The sequence below is a fragment of the Melopsittacus undulatus genome, chromosome 1 (genome assembly GCF_012275295.1).
Source record: "Melopsittacus undulatus isolate bMelUnd1 chromosome 1, bMelUnd1.mat.Z, whole genome shotgun sequence".
In the NCBI taxonomy this organism is placed as follows: Eukaryota; Metazoa; Chordata; class Aves; order Psittaciformes; family Psittaculidae; genus Melopsittacus; species Melopsittacus undulatus.
Window position 1 is genome coordinate 41,914,535 of NC_047527.1, and position 21,467 is coordinate 41,936,001.

Genomic DNA, 21,467 nt, shown 5'->3' on the forward strand with positions numbered 1-21,467 from the left:
ATAGTGAAAAGAACAGTAGGCAGAGGTAAATAACTGCTTTTTACAACATGGGAGTCTTCCACACCCCAGAAAGCCCTTTCTCTTTGTCTGAGAAGCAGTAAGTTTAATGTATTCTTGAAGTTTTGCTGGTTTCAAAATCTACAGTTGAACATTTTGAGGAGAAAAAAGGGATCCAAACCTTTCTTTTGACCACTCCTTAAATGGTCCCTTGGATAGAAATCCATCTTGTTTGTAGAGGGAGATACTGCTGCATGCTAAACAATCTTTTAAAACCTTGCAGTACAGCAGCTATCCTTGTTTGACTCTCACTGACCTCTAAAAGATTGATGAACTATTGCATTTTAAAGATCAAATGTAAGATTAAAGTAATTCTTCACATATTACTTTTAATTTCGCCCCCAGTTCTAGAGTCTACAATGACAATTTATACAGCTTGCTGAGCAGATGCAGAGAGCTATTGATTTCTGCAGGACTCATCATTGCATTGTTGTTGCTGTGACTCACCTAGAGCTACTCTGAAATAATTTGATAATGCTGTAGGCTGACCTAGTGGATTTTATACAAATATTTTTACTTAAGTGCCTCTTACTTGGAACTGTCTGAAATGGGTTGAACAGAAAATAGGAGATGACTCACAATAGCCCACAAAAGGGTCATTAAGAGATAATGCCAGAACTATTAGATTTGATGCCTCTGGCCTCTATCAACTTATGGAATTGGTTTGGCCTGAAGGGGGGTAAAAGCCTGCCAACACAAATGAAACAATGAAGACACCTTTGTGTCTTTGTGTTTTTGTCAAAGAGACATTGTTTAGGGCTATGACTTGATATCCAGACTGGAAAGAATCTGCCTAGATACATACGAAAAAATAACAGTGTGTGTGGATTAGTTAGGACTTCTCATGACCAACAGTGACATTGTCATAGAATCATAGAGTCAAGAGTTTGGGTTGGAAGGAACCTTTAAATGTCATCTAGTCCACCCACCCTGCAACAATCAGGGACATCTTCAACTAGACCAGGTTGCTCAGCATCCTATCCAGCCTGATCTTGACTGTTTCTAGGGACCACCTTTCTGGGCAACCTGTTCCAGTGCTTCACCACCCTTATTATAAAAATTAATTCTTCCTTATATCTCCTTATATCTAGTCTAAACCTACCTTATTTTAGTTCAAAACCCCTTTTCTATCCCGACAGGCTCTGCTGAAAAGTTTGTCCCCACTTTTCTTATAGGTATCCTTTAAGTACTGAAAGACTGCAGTAAGGTCTTTCTGGAGCTTTCTCTTGTCCAGGCTAAACAACCCCAGCTCTCTCAGTCTGTCTCCATAGGAGAGGTGCTCCATCCCTTTGATCATTTTTGAGGCTCTCTTCTGGACCTGTTCCAACAGGTTCATGTCTTTCCTTTGCTGAGGGCTCCAGAGCTGGACACAGTACTCCAGGTGGAGTCTTATGAGAGCAAAGTAGATGGAGAGAATCACCTCCGTCAAACTGCTGATCATGCTTCTAGTGATGCAGCCCAGGATACAGTTGGCTTTCTGGGCTGCAAGCACGCATTGCTGGCTCACACCCCAGTTTTCATCTACCAGTATCCCCAAGTACTTCTCCACTCTCAATCCATTCATCCCAGAGTCTGTACTGATGGAGGTGATTGACCAAACCTAGGTGCAGGACCTTGCATGTGGCCTTATTGAACCTCATGAGGTTCACATGAGTCCACTTCTTCAGCTTGTCCAGGTGCCTCAGTCCACCTGTTAAAGCCACATCTGCTTGTCATTTGGAAAGGAGGGAAATAAGAAAATAGGCATATAAATTGCATTATAACTTATAACCCCTACTTTTTATAAAACATTTTAGTAATATCAGAATAAAAGCACTCTGGTTTAAGAATTATGTTGGGCTACCTCAGCAAGCACAGGATCATAGGAAAAGAAATGTAAATGTTAGAAAACACAGTGGGATATGGTCTTGCAAAAAAAAAAAAAAGAAAATCTTCCAGTTCAAGAAAGTGACTCTGAGATTAGTACATTTGATGTTAGGAAAAAAAAAAAAAAACAAGACATGGCCACAAAATTAGAACAGTTAAGAAATTTGTTTTAGGTTACCCACAGAAAGAACAGGATCTGTATTTGTAGTACAACTTTTATTTCTTTCCCTAATATGCTCATCGAAGCATGAGAGAATATTATTCATTATTAATGTTTTCTCTGCCAACTTTAAAGGCTCAAACTTTCCATAAAATTTAAAGACATGGTCCTTCAATCCCTTTTTTACATCCCCTCTTAAATGTAATTGCCAGTCACCTCCAGCTTACATGCAAGTCAACAGAATATTTCACTGTTTCTATTCACTGCTTTTGGTTTGCAAAAACAAAGCACTGAACAGAAAACTTATTTGCCTTTACTTTTGCTGATATCTAGGAAACTATCATCATCCCACAGAGGGAGTATGCAGCTCCCCAATTAATGCTATCCCTTCATGTTCCCTCATCGTTTCTTTTTCCTTTGTGTCTTCTAAGCATTTTCCTGCTTAATTTAGCTTCTACTCCAATTTAAGCTACAACAGCAAAGAGAGAGCTGATCTACCCAAAGAGGAAAAAAGGCATGCAGAAAAGTTATACAGGGCCATAAGGGAAAAGCTAAGGGAATATTTATTGCATAACTTGCACTAAGCCTTTTATTGTCATTATCTGGCCATACATCTAGAATCACATTTACAAAAATACTGTGAACATCAGCAATTTTTTTGCTGCTTAGAGTACTCATAAAAAGGATGACTTGATAAAGAAAATGCATAAAAGTCTTCTTTTCAGACATTTTAAAAAACATGCTATCAATTCATTGAGCTTCATCTGCTCATGTTTAAAAACAAAACAAAACAGAACAAAAAAATACAACAACCCACCCATTGAAACTTTAAAAATTCTTTGTTGCGTATTTGTGTTCCAAAAAACCCTCTGCTCACCTAAAGTGGGAATGGGCTTTGACAAATGTAATTTGTCTGGCCCAAACAGAAATAAATATATGGAATATAGTGCTGATTTAGGCATTGGAGTTCTGTTCCAACCAAGGCTGCCTGAATATAATGCAACTGCAGAGGCTGAAAAAAAAATACAAAAAATCAACAAAAAACATTAGTCACTCAGAAATTGTCTGATTGCAAAGACAGAACAAGACTTGATAAATGCTGGATATATTTTATCTCTAGAAGATCATAAAGGAAAGGTTTCCTATAAGCCTTTCATTCTTTTTCTTTTGCCCTTTACAAGGCCCTTTTTTTCTTTTATTTAGTCATGTCTGGAAGCCAGAAGATGTAGAAAGGGGAGGACTGGCATATAAATTCTCTAACCTGTCTCCTAGAAAAGAAATATTTGCATCCAAATCTGCATTTTTACCCTCACAACCCTTGGAGCTGTCTCACTGAAAGCTAACTCTTAAAATAATGGCTCACTTCTCCCTGCATCCTCTTCCCCATAATGGGGGTAGAGGGCAGAAGATAAAGACTCCTAGTTTATCTTCTGAGTGATAAACTGGCTTGTTCCTATACCCCATCCTCATTACTGATGAGCTGAGAGCTGATCACACTACTGGAAGAATACGTAGGTCCATGATATACTAGCTTTTCACAAGATGCCTGTGAGTCACCAGTGTGATGTGGCCATGGAAATAACTCATGCAGCCAGTCACAGTCTTTGCAGACAGTCGACAAATATGGCCACAGGGCAGGACATGAGGGAGATCATATCCGGAGAGAGGTATAAGGTTCAGAAGTAGTCACAGTCAGGGAAAAAAGTCATATTGGTGCAGATTTAGAGTAAGACTGCATCCCATTACAATGGTATGGAAACAAGCCAGGGAACCAGACTAGCAAATGTCTGCACTGAGCAATGAAGAACACTGCACAAAGCCCTGAGCTGTCATGGACTTGATCTGCTCCAGCAGCAGTGTATCACAGTGTGGTGCTGATGGGCTGTATTTATTATCTTAAACTGCATTAAAGTGGATGAGCTGCTTCTGGCCCTGAGCTGGTATTGCTGCAGCACAACAGGTAGACATATCAGCTAGAGTCAGCAGTAGTTCAGGAATGTCTGCACCATATTTCACTGCACTGCACAGGCATCTTCTATATGAGCTTGGTTTGTGCATTCAGGCAAAATGAAGCTGACAGGGCATATGATTACTTGCTCTAAATATATCTAGGAGAAGAGGGGAAAGCAGGAACTGATACTAGGGCTGAGAAAAAAAAATTAAATTAGGGGATAATGCTGGCATAAAATCAAATAGATATAAACTAGTTACAGACAGGTTTAGACTGGAAATTAGGAGACAGTTTCAAACCATCAGAGCTGTGAGATTCCAGAAGTCTTTCAAATAAAAAGAAGAGGGCCAAAAAGCCTAATTGTTTTCAAAATCAAGTTTAAACATTTGTGAAAGGTCTTTATATGGTGATAGGGGTTATATGATTTGACTGCCTGAGGAAGCTGGATAAGATTCAGTGACTCATGCTGTTCTTCCTAAATTTATATTCTTAACATTTTCCTACCATTTGACAAGCTGCTCAATCCTTCACAGTAGGTCACTAGTTTCCCCTCATCCTCTTGGACAGCTCAGACCATTGTTATACAACACCAGGACTGAGGCCCTTGACCTTCCTATCAGGAGGGAGTCCCATGTATACCACTGTGAAACTGCTCCCAGCCACATGAACCACCCAGGCATGAGTCCTCTTTGCCTTTGAGTTTCCATGTTAACCATTACTCTGATCTCCTGTTTCTAATGGAAAGATGGGAGACCTTAAATTTGTGCTTCTTTCAAATACTTGTCTTCTGATGTGAGCAGAACATAACTTGTCTGTGATGCTGCCCTGATCTGAGCTTTTGCTGCACTCAGTGGTATTGCAGTGCAAAGACCACAGCCAACCATACCACTGCCTCTCTTCCTTGTTTTAGTGAAGCGGTTTGACCTTTGAGACCTTTGTCTTCCCTCACTAGCCACTTGAAGAAAAATGGGAAAAAAACCCAAAACAACCAACAAACAAACCAAACAAAAAAGACATCTAGCTAAAAGGATTTTGTATCTGTTCAAAAGAAAAAGGTGAGAGTTTGGATACGGCTGCGTAAGAAGTTTCTCTCTTGTTTTTTTCACTGAAGCTCATGGTACTCAATGGAGTCTTTTTTTGACTGTTTTAAACACCCAGTTTCAAGATATATCTTCACATGACAACCTAAGCATCTAGAAAAAAATCTTTCTAGCCCTCTACCTCACAGCAAAAATGTCTAAAAAAGGTTCAGGTTGCACTTAAGTTGTTTGAAAAAATAGAAACCAGGTAAAACACTATTATATCACAATTCTGCAAGGCCAAATCAGGGGATATGGAGCGACAGTACTGACACATACTTTCTTCCAGATGCTACTGCTTCTATGCGATGTGCTTTAGGAAAAATAATAAATCCCTGTTTATGGCCTCTTGAGTTTTAAATCATCTCCAGACTGTACATAACTGTAACCATAATCACTTGGGCCAAGCAGTATTTCCTTTTCACCATATCAATGATGCAAGTGTAAATGTTCTGAAGTTCATTGGCTCTTTCTGAAATCAGATTTTTTCCCCCCATATTTCTTCTAGTAACAAGCTAAATTTATCTTTTGATTTACAGCATATCTTCTAGCATCTCTTCCCTCAGTCAGGCAGAAAGATAAAATAAGTTGGTTTTGTTCTAATAGTTGTAGTACCATTGGATTCTTATTTGATTGCAAAGATGTACCGCTAAATACCCTCAAACACTGTAATATCAGTACCAAGTTCACTCTGAGCAACAGCAAGCAATTAAATGTCAGTGAGAAATAAATCTGGTACTCATGCGGTAAAATAATCTGTTTGTAGGCGAGCTTCCTAGTCAGTGAAGAGATGGATATTTCCAAAATCCTAGTCAAGATATTCAGTGGATGACATGTCTTGTGGAAATGATCATACAAGTAAGGAATCATCACAATTTCTATTAAATAACAGTTGACCATCCTGTTGGGAAATAACTTTACCGTCCCAGGTTCTTCAATTATTTTCTTGATCTCTCAGACTTGGCTTTCAATGGACTTGACTGTCAATGATATAAAACTCATACACTGTATGACTGAATGCAAAAGATTACTTAAAAAAGTATTTATTTTCTATTTTTTTCTGTTATGTTCCATTACAAAAAGAAGCATAACAAAACCAAAACAGAAGATAGCATTTTATTAGTGGTACATTAATGAGCTTAAACAACTAGGTGACTTATGTCTGTCACAAATACATATTACAAACAGCCACAAAACCGTAACTAAAAATGAAATAAATAATTTGAATATTTTTCTTAAATTTTAATAATTATAAAATATATAGCACTTTCTATTACATTTTTTCAGTTATTTTTATCCATAACAAATTAAAACTTATGACATATTTTGCAAATATGCTAAAGGGATAAGAATAATTTAAAAATCAAAGTTCCTGGAGGTACGAAATAGTAAATTGATTAATGTTTATCGGTTTATTATGGTATATCCAGATTGTGCATATCCTGCAAAAATAGCCATTTCTTTAACTAATATACATATTTTTCTTTATAGTATTATAAGATTCAGTTTTCAAATGTAAAGCTTCATGGATTTATGCTTCTGTTTTATACTTATGCCTAATACATAGCTTTCCTTAATATATACTATCTTCCATTAGTATATACTAATATATACATACACACACACACATACGCACATACACACTATGCATTATATATTAGTATATACTGAATAATAAAAGCTTCTGTAATAGATAGTTGGGATTCTTGTGGAGAAAGTTGTTGAAAGTGAAAGGCATGTATACCATGGTGAAAACTGATTAGATTTTATATTTTTCAATGTATTTGAACAGATTATGTAATGTACTGCAATAATATACAGAATCCAAACAGAAATTTATTTTAACTCCAGTATTCCTATGCTTTTGTTTGTGATTCTAACAGAATATGAACTGCTGTTTCTGCTAAACTTCCTGAAAATGGAGCCAAGCAAGTTGAAATTTGTTGACATTACAAACCTTATTCCAGGAAAGTACTAAAATTGCACTTAAGAACCCTCCAGGTGAGGAAAGCACTTAAGCTCATATATGATTTTATTTGCTTTAACCTGAATGTTAGTCACATATTGAAGCACTCTTACTGGTACATGGATACCCTTGCCGTAATCCTTAGTACTGTCCTCTGGCTGTTTAAGAGGTTTAGAGGGTCTGTCACACAGCCAAGAGCAGAGTTTTGCTGTCTGAGCAAAGGGGGTGAGGGGACAGAGAAGTATGCTTGGGACCTCAGAGCAAATATTCAGGCATGTATTTGTGGTAGACAGGGGGAAATATGGAGCAGGGAGACGGCTAACTGGCATGGGGTGGCCTGCTGGCAGTCATTACTGTCCTGGTGTGGTGAGGGAAAGAAGGTGATGGAGAATAACCTGGCCTGGACATCCATCTGCCTTGGTCAGCTTCACTTTGCTCTTGCTGCAGCATCGCCCTTTAGGCATTAAGCTCTGGTAAGCTACACAGGGGTGCTCAGGTTTCTAGGGTCTTTCAAGCACCCACAGTGCACCAGAAGCAGCCACTGAGGAGAGAGAAACGGCTGGCACTAGAAACTGGCACCTTCGCTGCTTGCATCTCAGAGGGTTTTTTCCTCTGGACTCGAACAGTTGGGATACATGGTCTGAAAACCCAACAGGACATGGAACTTCTTTAGGTGTGATGGTTGTCTAGTCTCATCCTAAAAACCCAGTTCACATGCTTGAAGACTGCTCTGTGATATGAGGAATAGCACAGTGAGTGGCAGCAGGCAGGAACCTGGCTTCAGAAGCACATTCCTGATAAAATGAAAATGTTAACTTAGAAGCACCATTAGCTCGCTAGAAAGAGACACACACATGCACCCTCAGAGATCCTAAGCTGCATTTTTGCCTTGCACTTCCCTTTTGAGAGCCTCAAGTCCTGCCTTAGGCATCTAAGACAGGTACTTAAATTTCAGGAGCTTCAGTGATTCTCTTATGCTCCCCATCATGCAGAACTGGTGAGTCCAAGGTATGGATTCATAATTGCCTGACGTTGAACACTTTAAAATCAGCTTAAACTTTTTTCAGACACTACACTTTTTCAGAAACCAGAGCCTGTAAGGAAATGAAAAGTGCAATGAAAGGATTAGTCTTTAATATTAATAAAATTACATTTTCCAAAAGGTTCTCTGGTATTTATTTACCAAGTAAAATAAAAACTGGCCTTTCTTTTTGGTATAGGGAATATTTGAGGGTACTGGGAAAATATGTAGCAAAGCTGCTGAATTTCTAAGGGCAGAAACTGTACATTCACAAGATCTTTAGCCTTTTCAACATTTTGTTTGGTGTAAGAAATATCTTAAGGCATTGAATAAACAAAATCACATTTAACGTAACAGGCTGAAGTATTGACAACTACCGACTTGTGTTTAACTGTCCACTTTGAAATATTCTGATAAAGTCTACAAGCACAAAGTAAATAAATATATTTTTGTGGAATCAAGGACTTATTTGGAAAATAATATTTCTCATTATTGTCATCTAAAAGCACATTGGTACTATATCTTATTGGTTTGCATTCTTATGAATTCTAGTTTGAATAGACAAAACTTCAAATTATTGGTTTTAAAAAATAACCCACTTCTTGCAACTAGTTTGTCTCCACAAACTTCTTGCTGCACTTAACAAAATAAAATTACCAACATCTATGCTAATTTTTATTTCAAAGGTGCCTTCATGCTACTGGTATGCAAAGCTCTTTTGGAAATTGAGAACTGTATTTTTAAACAGATATAAGAAATGAAAAGTATTCATTCACTGATGAAATCCAGAATAATGTATTCAAATCGGTAACACTTTCACAATCAAATGATGCTAACACCGTAGCTTAGCATATGGTGAGTTCTATGAAGGTCAGATCATCTAAAATTTCCATGATAAAACAAAACAAAGTTATCTTAAGTTATACTTAAGAATACATATTTTTGGTATACTATATGATATCACTTCAATAGGCACAGTACTATAAAGATTTGTTTTTATTAAACTTATTTAAGAATATTGTGACATAAATAGAACAAATTACGTTTTACGATATGGGTTGGCTGGGTTTCTGAGTTTGTTAAATAATTTTCTCTTAATTGCATACATATTTTTAGCAAAAGCTAATAACTCATTATAATTGTGGAGTTTCTTTGTCACTGGGCTTTTGACTTACAGAATACCTCTATTTATTATGCATTATGTATGAAATGAGAGACTGCAACATAAAGCCTGGGTTTTGACATATACATATTAAGTTCATTATGGTTTAAATGGGAATCTCCTGCAGGTCTTTAAATGAAAAATACAGTCATTTAATATTCTCGTAAATTACATTTTGCTATTTCAGGATTAGTTTTAATGCAGAGTTTAAAATTTTTCCTCTTTGGAAAGGGCAAGCCTGGATGCAGAGTCACCTCTGAATAGTCCGTGAAGTCAGCGCGCAAACCCCTCCTACATTTACAAACCAATGCTGACCTGCAGTCAAGCCTATTGTGTTTTGCACTCTCACAACATTACTTTTATTTCTTGAAAACAAAAATATTGATTAAGCCCCATCAGTTTAGCTCCTTGAAATACAGGGATTTAGGAAATCAAAATCAATTTACATGCTAATGTTTGTATTTTACATGTGGTGTATTTAATCCTCAGTTACAAAAGCCTCACCGATGAATACAGCAGTTCTACAAACATAATACTTGACAGAGATCTTTAGGATACCCTGGTGAAGTCCCAAAAGCTCATGTCATTAGCTCAGTTCTGCAGAGGGAGCATTTTTTTTTAGAAAGGAGAGGAAGAGGCTTTCATATCACAGAATCCCTTAATGTGCAGCAATCTGGAATGACATAAATACCAGTACAGGTAAATGTTAATTTAAGCACGTTAAAAAATGTCCCTTAAGAACTCTCACTTTCAGTGGTAAAACTGTGCACGGAACATCAACAGTTGAAAGAAAAACATTCAACTGACAGCTGATTAGTTCTAGATTCTGTTCTTACAAGCACAGCATTTACTGAAGTGTTAGCACATGCCAACACTCTGATGCCTAAATGCCACAGCAATGCAAGAAAAGGAAGGAGATGATTAGGGAGCACAGAGAAGAACAACTGTCTAACAGGTACTGGGCTTCTGCTTTCAGTGTTGTCAGTGCTCTGTCAAAATCTGTGTTTCCAGTACATACTTTCTTGACAAGGTAAGTGCCTGAGTTACCATTGTTTAACCCCTCAGAGTGCCGTAGCTTTGGATTCAAAATATCTGTACTTTCTCAGGAGTAAACTCAAGTTCTGATGGACAGCCATGGTAGTTTCATGTGTCATTCAGAGACCAGGATGTGACACCCTCAATTAGACACAATTTATATAAACAAAGACACAATGATGATAATGAAAATGTTGGATTTTGGTGACACTTAAAGCATTTGATAGCTGGATTATGACATCCTTCCACTGTATTTAGCATGGAAAATATATGTGTAACCCTTAGAGGTGTACTAATAAGAAGCAAGCATTCAGTGAAGGCCATTTGAAAGTGATAAAAAGAGTCTCCAGAAAATATATTCTCAGATTATTTGGAACTAGTAGCTATACTTCAAGGCAAGGATACTCTCACACACATAAATCCAAGTACTTCTAATGCAAAGCAAAGCAAAGGGAATACGATTTTGCCCTACAGTTCATTCATCTTTTGTCCTTGCCGTGCATTTTTATTTGTTCCCATTTTGAAAAGGCTTTTCTCTGGCTTCACTTTTAAAGTTTTCATTATCTTATTACCTAGAAAGAGATGTGACAGAATTAGCCTTTCTGTTAAAGCAAGGCAGATGGTGCTTATAACCCTTTCCTTCTATGTGCTTTTATCACAAGTCTAAGGGGGGGGGAGAAAAAGAAAAAAAAAGTTTTGATTTCAATATAATAAACAGAAACCCCACAAAGTATTATTTAAAATGTTATGCGTATTTATGTACATACTATAGCTGCACTAATGGTTCCTCTTCCAGTTTTTTAGGTTCTCATATCATGCCTGGCAAAAGAAATACCTCACCTTTTTTGTTGCTTCAGCTATATCCCACACATTCTCCCACCATTTTTCCATCTTCACTTATATGTGTAATAGCACAAAATTAAACTATTTTGCAAAATTATATTTAAGTAAAGTTACTAATTTTAAATTTATCAACTCTGTCAGATTTCATCATTAAATAATATTCTGGAGCTAGTAAGTGTTCTGGTCCAGAGCAATGTAATAATCTTAACATTATGCACTGTCATCTATTCTTTATAGGTTATTTAATTTATTCCTGTCTTTTACTAACAATATATAAAAAAACAAAACATTCAAAGGGTGGACTCTTTTTTCAAGCATAATGTAGAGTATCTCTTTTGTTGACAGCCTGAGTGGAACAGAGGTTCTACTTAAGATGTGAAAACAAGGTTAAACAATGGAAACAATGTATCAGATGAATTGTCTCTGAAACAAATTCAATAGTTAATTATTGTGAACAAAGACCATGAGATTTACAGAATTTAGTTCTTGACAAAAAAAAAAAGAGGAAGTAAGTAGCAGACTTTATGCTCTTGCACTTAATTTCTTATTCAAATTGAATTCTTATCATATTATTTTTATTCTAACAAGAGGGACTTACTTGTGGAAAGGTATTTTGCTTTTTGTGGCTTGCTTACTTGTTTTTTAATCTATCACTCCAATATGGCTGTATCTTTGTTGCTGTTACTGTTAAGACTAAAAGTACAAAACAGAGAAAAGTAGCATGACTCCATGTATGGACACAAATATGGATTTACAACAGTGCTTAAAGTGCTTTCTTGTTTGAGGAGATACTTAACATAAATGCCTTTTCATGCTTATCTCCTTGCCACCATGTACTATATGCTCATTGCTTGCTCTTATGTCATTTATAATGAGAGGTTTTAAGTTCATACTCAGAGTTTAGTATATTGTCATAAAAAACATCTGAAACCAGGAAAATGACAATTCTATTTGTGTATTATTACAGCAATTTGAAAATTTTATTAAATACCGAAGTGCTTAATTTTGTCATTTACTCCTTTGTTTCCAGTGTTGCTTAAAGCACTATGTAAGTACAAATAGATCATACTAAAAGCATATCCATCCTATTCTGGGGTTTTGACTAGGGCTATATACTGATGTCTTGTAGAACAGAGATGGATCTATGATCCCACATGACGATTTATCTGCTGATGCTGGAAGATGTCTTGCCTCCAGGATTGGTTTCCATGGACATGGTTCACCAAAGGTCTACATCTTACGAATATACATTGTTATATCTTGTTGTTAAGTGGCAGTGCTGTCATATGAGAAGTCAAGTAGTATACTTTAATTTGCCAGTACCAGAAGTTGTGGGAGCAGCAGAAGCTGTGGCTTGACTGCCTACATATAAAGGGTCCAAACAAGCCACTTTGGCTGCAAAGAATGAGTGGATACAGTGAAGAACTGCAAACAGGTTGGAAAATTCCAGCTCCTGGAAGTGAAAACAAAAAGATTAAACATGAAAAAAAGAAAGAACACCTCATAAATGTATACCCAGGATGAAACAGTATTCAAATAGCAATGATTTTAATAGTTTAATGTAATTCTCCTAATGTGCCTCACAATCCACCATTACAGGGGCTTGGACACTGAGCAATCCCCATTCAGAAAGTGTTTGGAGGTTAACATGGACGAATTCCTAAGCTAAGAAGTGCTTCAATAGAGATATGAGATTCTACCAGCTAAAGGGGAAGGAAAGTGATGGTACATATTTGTTATCCCTCAGGTTAATGCAAATCTGGCACTTTTGCAGGTTAAGTTAGAAAAAAAAAATGGATTGCACCATAAATCTGCACATCTCCGGATTGCTATTGTATATACAATGTACCCACAAAGATTAATGTCAAGCTCCACATCGTGTCATCACGTCACTTCACACTGGTAGGTATTATCTTACCTATGCTCCCTTCCCCTCAAAAAAAAGACAAGTTTTCAAAAAGTGCTGTGATCACACAGTGTTATTCATCTATAGCGATCTGTTTTCAGTGAGAAGTAACCCTCTCAACAGTAACATGTAACTGGACCGAAAAAAGAAACAGGCTTCATGTTTTAAATTTATTACCAATACTGGACAACTGCTTCTTTTTCTACTTTAATTTACATCTCCAAAGCACCACAGCATGTGATTAGACTAGGTGGAACCCTTTTAGACACCACATTTAGAGGACATAAATAAAATATATATATACTTTTTTAACATATATGAATTTGCTCCTTTGTGTTTAATTGACTTTACATGATCAGTCTTTTTAGGTTATCTGTCTTCACCATGATTTTTTTGAAGTTTGGAGCTGGCATCTAACCAATAAATATCTGGTTTATTTGAAAGCAAATACTGAAGTGTTTGAATACATTTAAATGTAAGGCTGGTAGTGCAGAGTTGCGGTCTTTCCGCTTTCATTCACTGACTATACAGATTCCTTCATTGTAATACAAAGACAGTAATAGATATCTATGGTATATTCTATTTATCTTTCTGTCCAGCACCACTGTTTCCAGGCTGTGAAGAACTGAGGGGTTTCCTTTTTTTATTTAAAGAATATTGATAATTTTGTAAATTCCACAAAAAAAAACAGCTAAATCTCTCCAAATGACATTAACCTGCACTTTTCTGCCTCTTGAGATTTCCAGGGAGATATTGCATCATGTAATTCACAGAGATATTCACAAATCCCACTTATGCAAGGGAGAGTAACTGCCTGAAAGCAAACAGCTGCAGGTACAGAGTGTCCAGTGATGTGCTGAATGGGTAGAGCTTTGTTTAGCTCTCTTGCAACATAAGCAGATGTCCTTCAGACATGCTCAGAAATGAAGTTTCCATGAGCTTCTTTTAAAATGTCTTCTTTAAATGTCCCATGAGATTCTTTAAAATCCCTTAACTACCAATTCTCAATAAAGAAGATAAAGTTTATGCCAAGTTTCACAAACCTGCCATCTGTGTCCATTTAAAAAAAAAATCTGTTTAAAGACATTCTCATTTTCAAACACTGGGAGAAGGGCAATTTTATCACTATGCCAAAGTTTTTTTAGTTCCTTAAATTTCAAAATAAGAAAATTTATCATAAATAGGAATATAATGTAAATTCAAAATGAAGAAACAAAGAATTATAGAAGCTATTTCAGAATAAGAACTATCAGTCATTAAAATTAAATTACTTTTCAGTTAACAGTTTTTATTAATATAATATTACTCTTCTTTATAAAAATAAAAATGAAGTTGAAGATGAGAGAATAAATATTTAGTAGAAAAGTGAAATATTCATAGTATTAATTCTATGTGTTACATGCAGAAAGACTACATTTCCCCTATGTCTCAACAGGATAAGCCTATTTAATATTACAGTTTGAGAATTGTTTGAGTCAATTAGGTAGCCCTATTAACTGAAAGTACTTACTATAATAATTATACCTATTGGACACTGAATTTTCACAGTGCATTAGAACAATAATTACCAACAGTTATCACAGGTGTTTTTGAAGCAGCAACACATTAGGAAGATGCATTGCTCAATGGACCTTCAAGAAAAACAAGTAACAGAACAGCCTCTGAAGGTCCCTCTGGATTACTGTTAGTAACACAGTGCAGAAACTACTTCGACTGCAAAGATGAACTCTGAGAAATCATCAAATAATGGATTACTATTTGCCCTGAAACATTATTCCCATTTCAATGTAGGCATGCATATTTAACTGGAAATTCACTCAATGTGAAACACATGCTGACTGGCATGTGGTGAGGACATACATTAATGGCTGCAGCTCAATTCACAGGAGCCTGATCGATGGGAACAAGATCTATCAGGAACAAGACTTTTCTGGCAGATTAGCCTAATCACAAGAAAGCTTAATGTACAGATAAGACTTCACATAGAGCTGCTGACAGATGAAACATTCCCTCACCTCTGCTGGAACTTGCACTTTTAGCTGCCCGTGGGTCTACTCTACAGATGGAGGGGAACTCACAAGCTTTTGTGAGTGCTTAACCACCCCTGGTTGTTTCTGTATATACTTTGTAATCTGTTTATCCTCTTGTCTGAATATACTTTCTTCTAGGCAGGATTCTGTGTATTGCACACCAGCTTCAGATGAGGTTTCCAATGACCCCAAGTTGTGTGATGCAGTTGACACACTGGAGGGAAGAGATGTCATCAAGAGGAGCCTTGACAGACTTGGGCCAATGCAAACCTCATGAAGTTCAACAAGGCCAAGTGCAAGGTCAAGCACAGGCTGGGTGGAGAATGGATTGAGAGCAGCCCTGAGGAGAAAGACTTGGGGGTATTGGTTGATGAAAAGCTTGACATAAGTCAGCACCGTGCATTTGCAGCCCAGAAAGCCAATTGTACACTGGGCTGCATCAAAAGGAGCAAGGCCAGCAGGTTAAAGGAGGTGATTCTCCCTCTCTGCTCCACTTTCTTGAGAGTCCACCTGGAGTAATGCAAGTAACACAAGAGGGACATGAACACGTAAAAACTAAAAATTGAATCACACAAACCCACACAGGTCAGAAATCTGAACTCAGAATGCAGTTACTGCAATTGAGAAATCCCACTGTAAAAATCCTAAGGAGATGAACTTAAAACTCATTTAAAGATAATATTCTACACTTGAAGTATGTTTAAAATAAGCTACTGAATACCATTTGAGTAAGTAGTTCTATATATTGGATCACTTTCAGGAAAGCAGATGAACTGTGCACATTTTATTATGGTTTCTAATCTGTCAGTCTCCTTAATTCTTAATGTGGCTGCATTGGCTGCAAGACCTTACTTATAAATGCTTATCATAATACCTTTTTATGTCCATATTTAAGATAAATTGTCCACAAAAGGGTGATATTTTCTCATTAAAACATTGATGCCTATATGCTAGCTAATGTTAGACAATGCAGGGACTGATGTGCTGTAATCATGCAGGACTTGGGGGAAAATTATTTCACCAGAAGACATTGATACATGAAAGTAATCATCTAGGGCAATGACTTCTAACATATACAACAAAACTTTCAGTTAAATAGAATTTTTATTTTAGAGAATATACTTGAAATAAGCAGAAATGTCAGTCTGGAAAATGGTGCAAGCATCCAGTAAGACACCTGGCAACAGCTGAAAGTCAGCAGTAATTTAGGCTGTCTTATTTTAGATTAGTCTTCTATACAAGATAATTTCAAGTATGAATTAACTGACATTAATTACTATTAAGGTAGTATTAATTAATAAGTATTAATGATAAATTCTTGAAGTTACACTTCCTTTGTTAATAGTTTATTTTTGCCATCTTCAATTCTCCATATTCGTATAGGCAAAGAAAATTGACTGGATCTTCATCTTGATGTGCTGATTTTTTAATTCATTTCAGTTTTGTAACACTCAGCTTGGGAGTTCAGCTAATTTGTGAACAAAAGCTAACTTGATGCAGGACAACTGTGCGATCTTGCCTAAGTTTTGCTGTCAAAACTGTTGAGCTGTGTAAAAGTCCTGCAAGTTCAGAAAGGTGAAAACAGAGACCAACGTGTAGCTTTTGAGTTATACATATGTTTTACAAGGCACAGAAACTCCTAGTTCACAGAAGTTTGTCACTGGTGTGTTTACTTAGAAAATTCAAATGGAAATTGTATGAAATAAGAAAAACAGCAATGATACTGATTTTTATATACATGACATATTCCTATGTTTGGAAGCATATATATATAAAGAAACAGGATCTCTCATAGATTTAAAATACTGTTCATATTTGTCAGAAAAATATAAAGCAGCCAGATGAAACAGAACAGCAAAGGACTCTGAGTTTATGACAGTTTTGAGATTGTGTGAATATTTGGAAGCTGCTGTGATACTGGAAAGATATTATTGCATCATTAAACTGTAGCTAAACAAAAAGGGAAATAGGTAACTAGACAGGAAGGTGCCTAAGTAAATCCCTTTGTGTCTTATAGATAAGGAGAAAGCTTTGCCCTTCTGTGCTTGTTTTTTCAACCCAACCATTCAGTAAGAACAAAGGAGACATGTAGGTTCCACATTCTGCCAAACCAACAGCTCTATTTTGTAGCTCTTAATCAGAAAAAATCTGTCTGACTGTGCAAACTTGTGCAATATTTCCTGCTGAGTGACAGCTGGAAAATAACCTACAGATTGGATTGTCTAAGGGGTATCGGTGATTAATGCTGCCCCTAAGTGATTTTCTTCTCAGAAACCACATAGACTTTGCCTCAGAGACCTTCAAAGTTAGGTCTTTGCACCCAGACACCCTGCCATGGACCTACTGATGTGACCTACGGTAATTACTGTTCAGATTTTTCAGACTGGAATTGCTTAAATCTACGAGGAGACACTTCTTTTACACTACATTATATATCTTTATAGTAGCATGCTATTATTTACAGAGAAGCCAAACAAAATACAAAGTCTCTAGTAAAAAGCAGTATTTTAACAATAACTGACAGAATAATGCAAACGTTTAAATATCTTAAATTATTTCCAAGTGGAAAAGAAGTATGCGTGGTTAAACTGTAACCAAATCCATAGCACACGCTGTGTGCCTCAGAGCATGCCATTTTGAGTCTTGTTAAGTCAGGCATGAAACATGCTGTAAAAATGTTGACAGCATTATATAAATATTAGCTAAGCTCTGGTGGCAAGTGTGTTTCTCAAAAACAAAAAAGAAGCTGACTGATGAATCGATGTGATTCTGCATTTGTTCTCATAAAGTATTTTTCCTATATTCTTCTAAAATTAACAGTGATATCTCTGTATATCTCACCTGAATATGGAGTAACCGCTGCATAATTATGAAGACAGAAAGGCTAAAATCTAAAATGATGCTCTATAACCTCTTTTTGTTTTTTTTTTTTTTTTTTTTTCCCCAAGCAATGTCCACATACAAATCTGAATGGTTTTCCAGAATAATAACTTTTGGAGCAAAATTCAATATCTAAGCACTCTGACACTCTTAATTGCCTAGATAATAAATGTTTTAAAGCTAAAGGATATTACCACACGGATACAACATGCCATATCAATACTACTGGGATAGTATGAGATGCAAAGCACTGTAAATGAAAGAAGACAGGAAGTATTTGGATTTTGATAGCTCATATTTGTACAGGAAAGAATTATGTAGAATCATAGAATTATTTAGTTTGGAAAAGACCTTTAAGATCATCAAGTCCAACTTTTAACCTAGCACTGCCAAGTCTAAGCGCCACATCTTATGTGTCCCCATCACATTCAGGGATGGAAACACCACCACTTCACTAGGCAGCCTGTCCCAATGCTTGACAACTCTTTTGGTGAACATTTTTTTCCTACTATCCAATCTAAACCTCCCCTGATGTAACTTGAAGTCATTTCCTCTTGTTACTTGGGAAAACAGATGGCCACCTACCTCACTACAACCTCCTTTCAGGTAGTTGTAGAGAGCAATAAGGTTTCCCCTGAGCCTCCTTTTCTCCAGACTAACAACCTCAGTTCCCTTGGCTGCTTCTCATCAGACTTGTGCTCCAGGCCCTTCACCAGCTTTTCTGCTCTTCTTTGGACACTGGGCATGCTCCAGCACCTCACAGTCTGTCTTGCAGTAAGGGGCCCAGAACTGAAGACAGGATTTGAGCTGCAGGCTCACCAGTGCCAAGTGCAGGGGGATGATCACTCCACAAGTCTTGCTGGCTACAATATTTCTGATACAAGCCAGAGTGTTATTGGTCTTGGCCACCTGGGCTCATTGCTCATATTCAGCTAAATGCAGACCATGACAAAAGCAAAATTGTTTAAAAATACCCCAAAACAACAAAAAAGGCCAAACCACCTCACATTTGCAGGAGGTAACTGAATTATAGCACATTATACACATTAACACATTCTGTCAGTACTATAGCTGAAATTTGGAGCTGGAGGAAAACAGATCTTGGAGGCAAGACAAGAAGGAATCTCAGATCAGGTATGCATGCATCATAACGGGTTCTGCATAGAGTGGGTTAGTGTTAACCACAAAGAGGAAAAAGGAACCTTCCGTTCCACTGATTTTGTTAAGCTGTATCAGTGTTCCCTGCCATGCCCTGCTTCCACATTACTGTTTGGGAATGCAGAATTGAAGAGCCCTTATATGCTGGGGAAATGACTTTTCAGTGTTTTGGTTTTGTTCTCAGCTGTGAGCTCTCATCTCACTATTGGCTAATATTCCCTGTGTAACGGAACTGGCAAAAATTATCCTTATGTAAAGAAAATGCTACACTGTATTTCCCCTTACAACAGTTGTTCCCCAGGCTATTTGAAGCACAGAGATACATTTAACAGGTGATGATAACTGTGCCATGAATATTCATCACAACCTTTAGCAGATGTTTTACAGAATTCCAGTCATCTGATCCCAAATGTAGCCTGCATACAGTATGCATGAAATCTGGCATTACAAGCATTTCTGCAAATCTGATTAACATTTCCTAATGACTCAAGAGTTCTGTAAATGGTTATACCTCTAACTCTGTAATGCTACTAGAGTCCAAAAAATAGAGGCTAGATTATTCCACCTCTTCTGATACTGAACAGTGCTTTAAATCCAAAAAAAGCTTAAAGGGTACTGAAGGGGCCAATCCATAGAATTTTAAACTAACCAAAGCTGACAAAATATGGCCCAAGAATGACATTCATTTTATAGCCAAATTTATTTATATTTCTTAGACTACGCAACATACTTCATATATGAACAAACTGGAATGGATAAAGTGCTCACTATAAATTCTGTAGCACCTTCCAAAGACAACATAATCTGACTTCTTTTGATCATGATTTAACTGGTATTCTTTGATCACTGAGAAAATGAATGAAAAGTAAAAATTTTTATTTCTAAATTGATCAATGTGAAAGATTGTGTTTATAATCAAGAGCTTAATGAAGCTATTTACATTCAAACTCACAACTGCCTCTGACACAATGCCTTTTTTCTTTACCTACCTTATCATGCTGTACATATTTAGCCCTTTTTGCCAGCAATTTATTTACTAATGTTCTTTTGGCTCATGCAACCATATAGCTACTACATTCATTCTGCAATTTTCTCTCTGACATGATCAGGAAAAATGGTATAGCAGATGCTTCAAAAGCAAGGCTTAAAGATGGCTAAGAAACTAGTCTTTAAGTTAACATAAAAATTGGGATCCTAGTCAAAAAGACCTTTGATCCAGACTCTAAGGCTGTTCTAGTGTTCAAAGAACTTTGGAGATCGCTTTTCCTCACACACATTGGGAATGTAAATGCCCTGTTCTCAAAAGATATAAATCGAACTAAGCCTCTCAGGGTTACTGTTTTCATGAATCAGCTCTCGCAACAAAAGCACAACTGAAAATACAACTTTATTAACTTTCAATTAGACACAGACATAAAGCTTCAGTATTGTAATGGAGTATGTATTTAAGCCACACTTTTTTTTTTATCCTGTGAAATAAAAACAGATTTCAGATCTCTGCTGGGTTTTTCCCTAGGTTGTCTTGAGGATATGTTTTGCACCATTTCTTCATGATAAAAATATAGCATGAAAAATAGGGTCAAGCTCCCAGCCAGCTTTGTCAAAATGATAAGAGAGAGAGTAAATGTGCCTAAACGCACACATAGCAAGTTCCGGGTTTTATAATTTTTTAATGTAATTACACCTTTCAAAAGACTTTCAACTAGCAAAAATCCAAGCAATTTATTCAGCTTTCTTTTCGTGGAATTTCTTTGGTCTTCTCTGCATTTATTGAGTTTGTGTTGATTTAGTAATTAGTAAACTAAGTAATTTTTATTTATTACTTCATTCCCCTAGATGCTTTGATAACTTCTTTTAATGTACAAAACTCACAATACATTATTTTTACCTTTGCTTCAATTTGTTTAGTATCTTGGTTTTGGAACAAAAATTTGATTTTGCTCTTCCCATCATCTGAAGAACCCTTGAGCTGGGAAAACTTGTACCTCCAAAGTACAGCCTACAGGAAAAAAAAAAAAAAGGAAAGATAAAAAAAACATACACAAGCAGCTTAGCTTAGTTATCATTGAAAACTGTATTAGAAATAGGCAATCTCCTTCTAAGAGAACTTTAACCCTTCTGTGGTACATAATTAAATCAGTTTAGTGTTATGTGGTCTGATGTTCCTACGTACTATATGTACGCATATGGATGTACTATATTTTTTCAGTGTGTGATTCAGATCTGTCAAGACTACATTTTTGAAATTTACTCTGAAATTCCTTTATTTAACCCTGATTAAACAAAAAGAGAGGATTAGTAAAATCATTGTCATGCCAATCTCCAAAGATTTTTTCCCACTGATGGTCTGTGG

General features: G+C 36.5%; 1 protein-coding gene across 1 annotated transcript in view; it reads right to left on the bottom strand.

The window, feature by feature from the left end:
- Positions 1-12,109: 12,109 nt before the first annotated feature.
- SNTG1 (syntrophin gamma 1) overlaps positions 12,110-21,467 on the bottom strand; it is a 306,725-nt gene continuing 297,367 nt past the window's right edge. Inside the window, exons 17-18 of the mRNA XM_005152553.3 lie at positions 21,003-21,113; positions 12,110-12,593 (exon numbers count right to left, since the gene is read on the bottom strand). Coding sequence (XP_005152610.1) covers positions 12,435-12,593; positions 21,003-21,113 — 270 coding nt within the window. The 3' untranslated portion in view covers positions 12,110-12,434. The remainder of the gene's footprint in view (positions 12,594-21,002; positions 21,114-21,467) is intronic.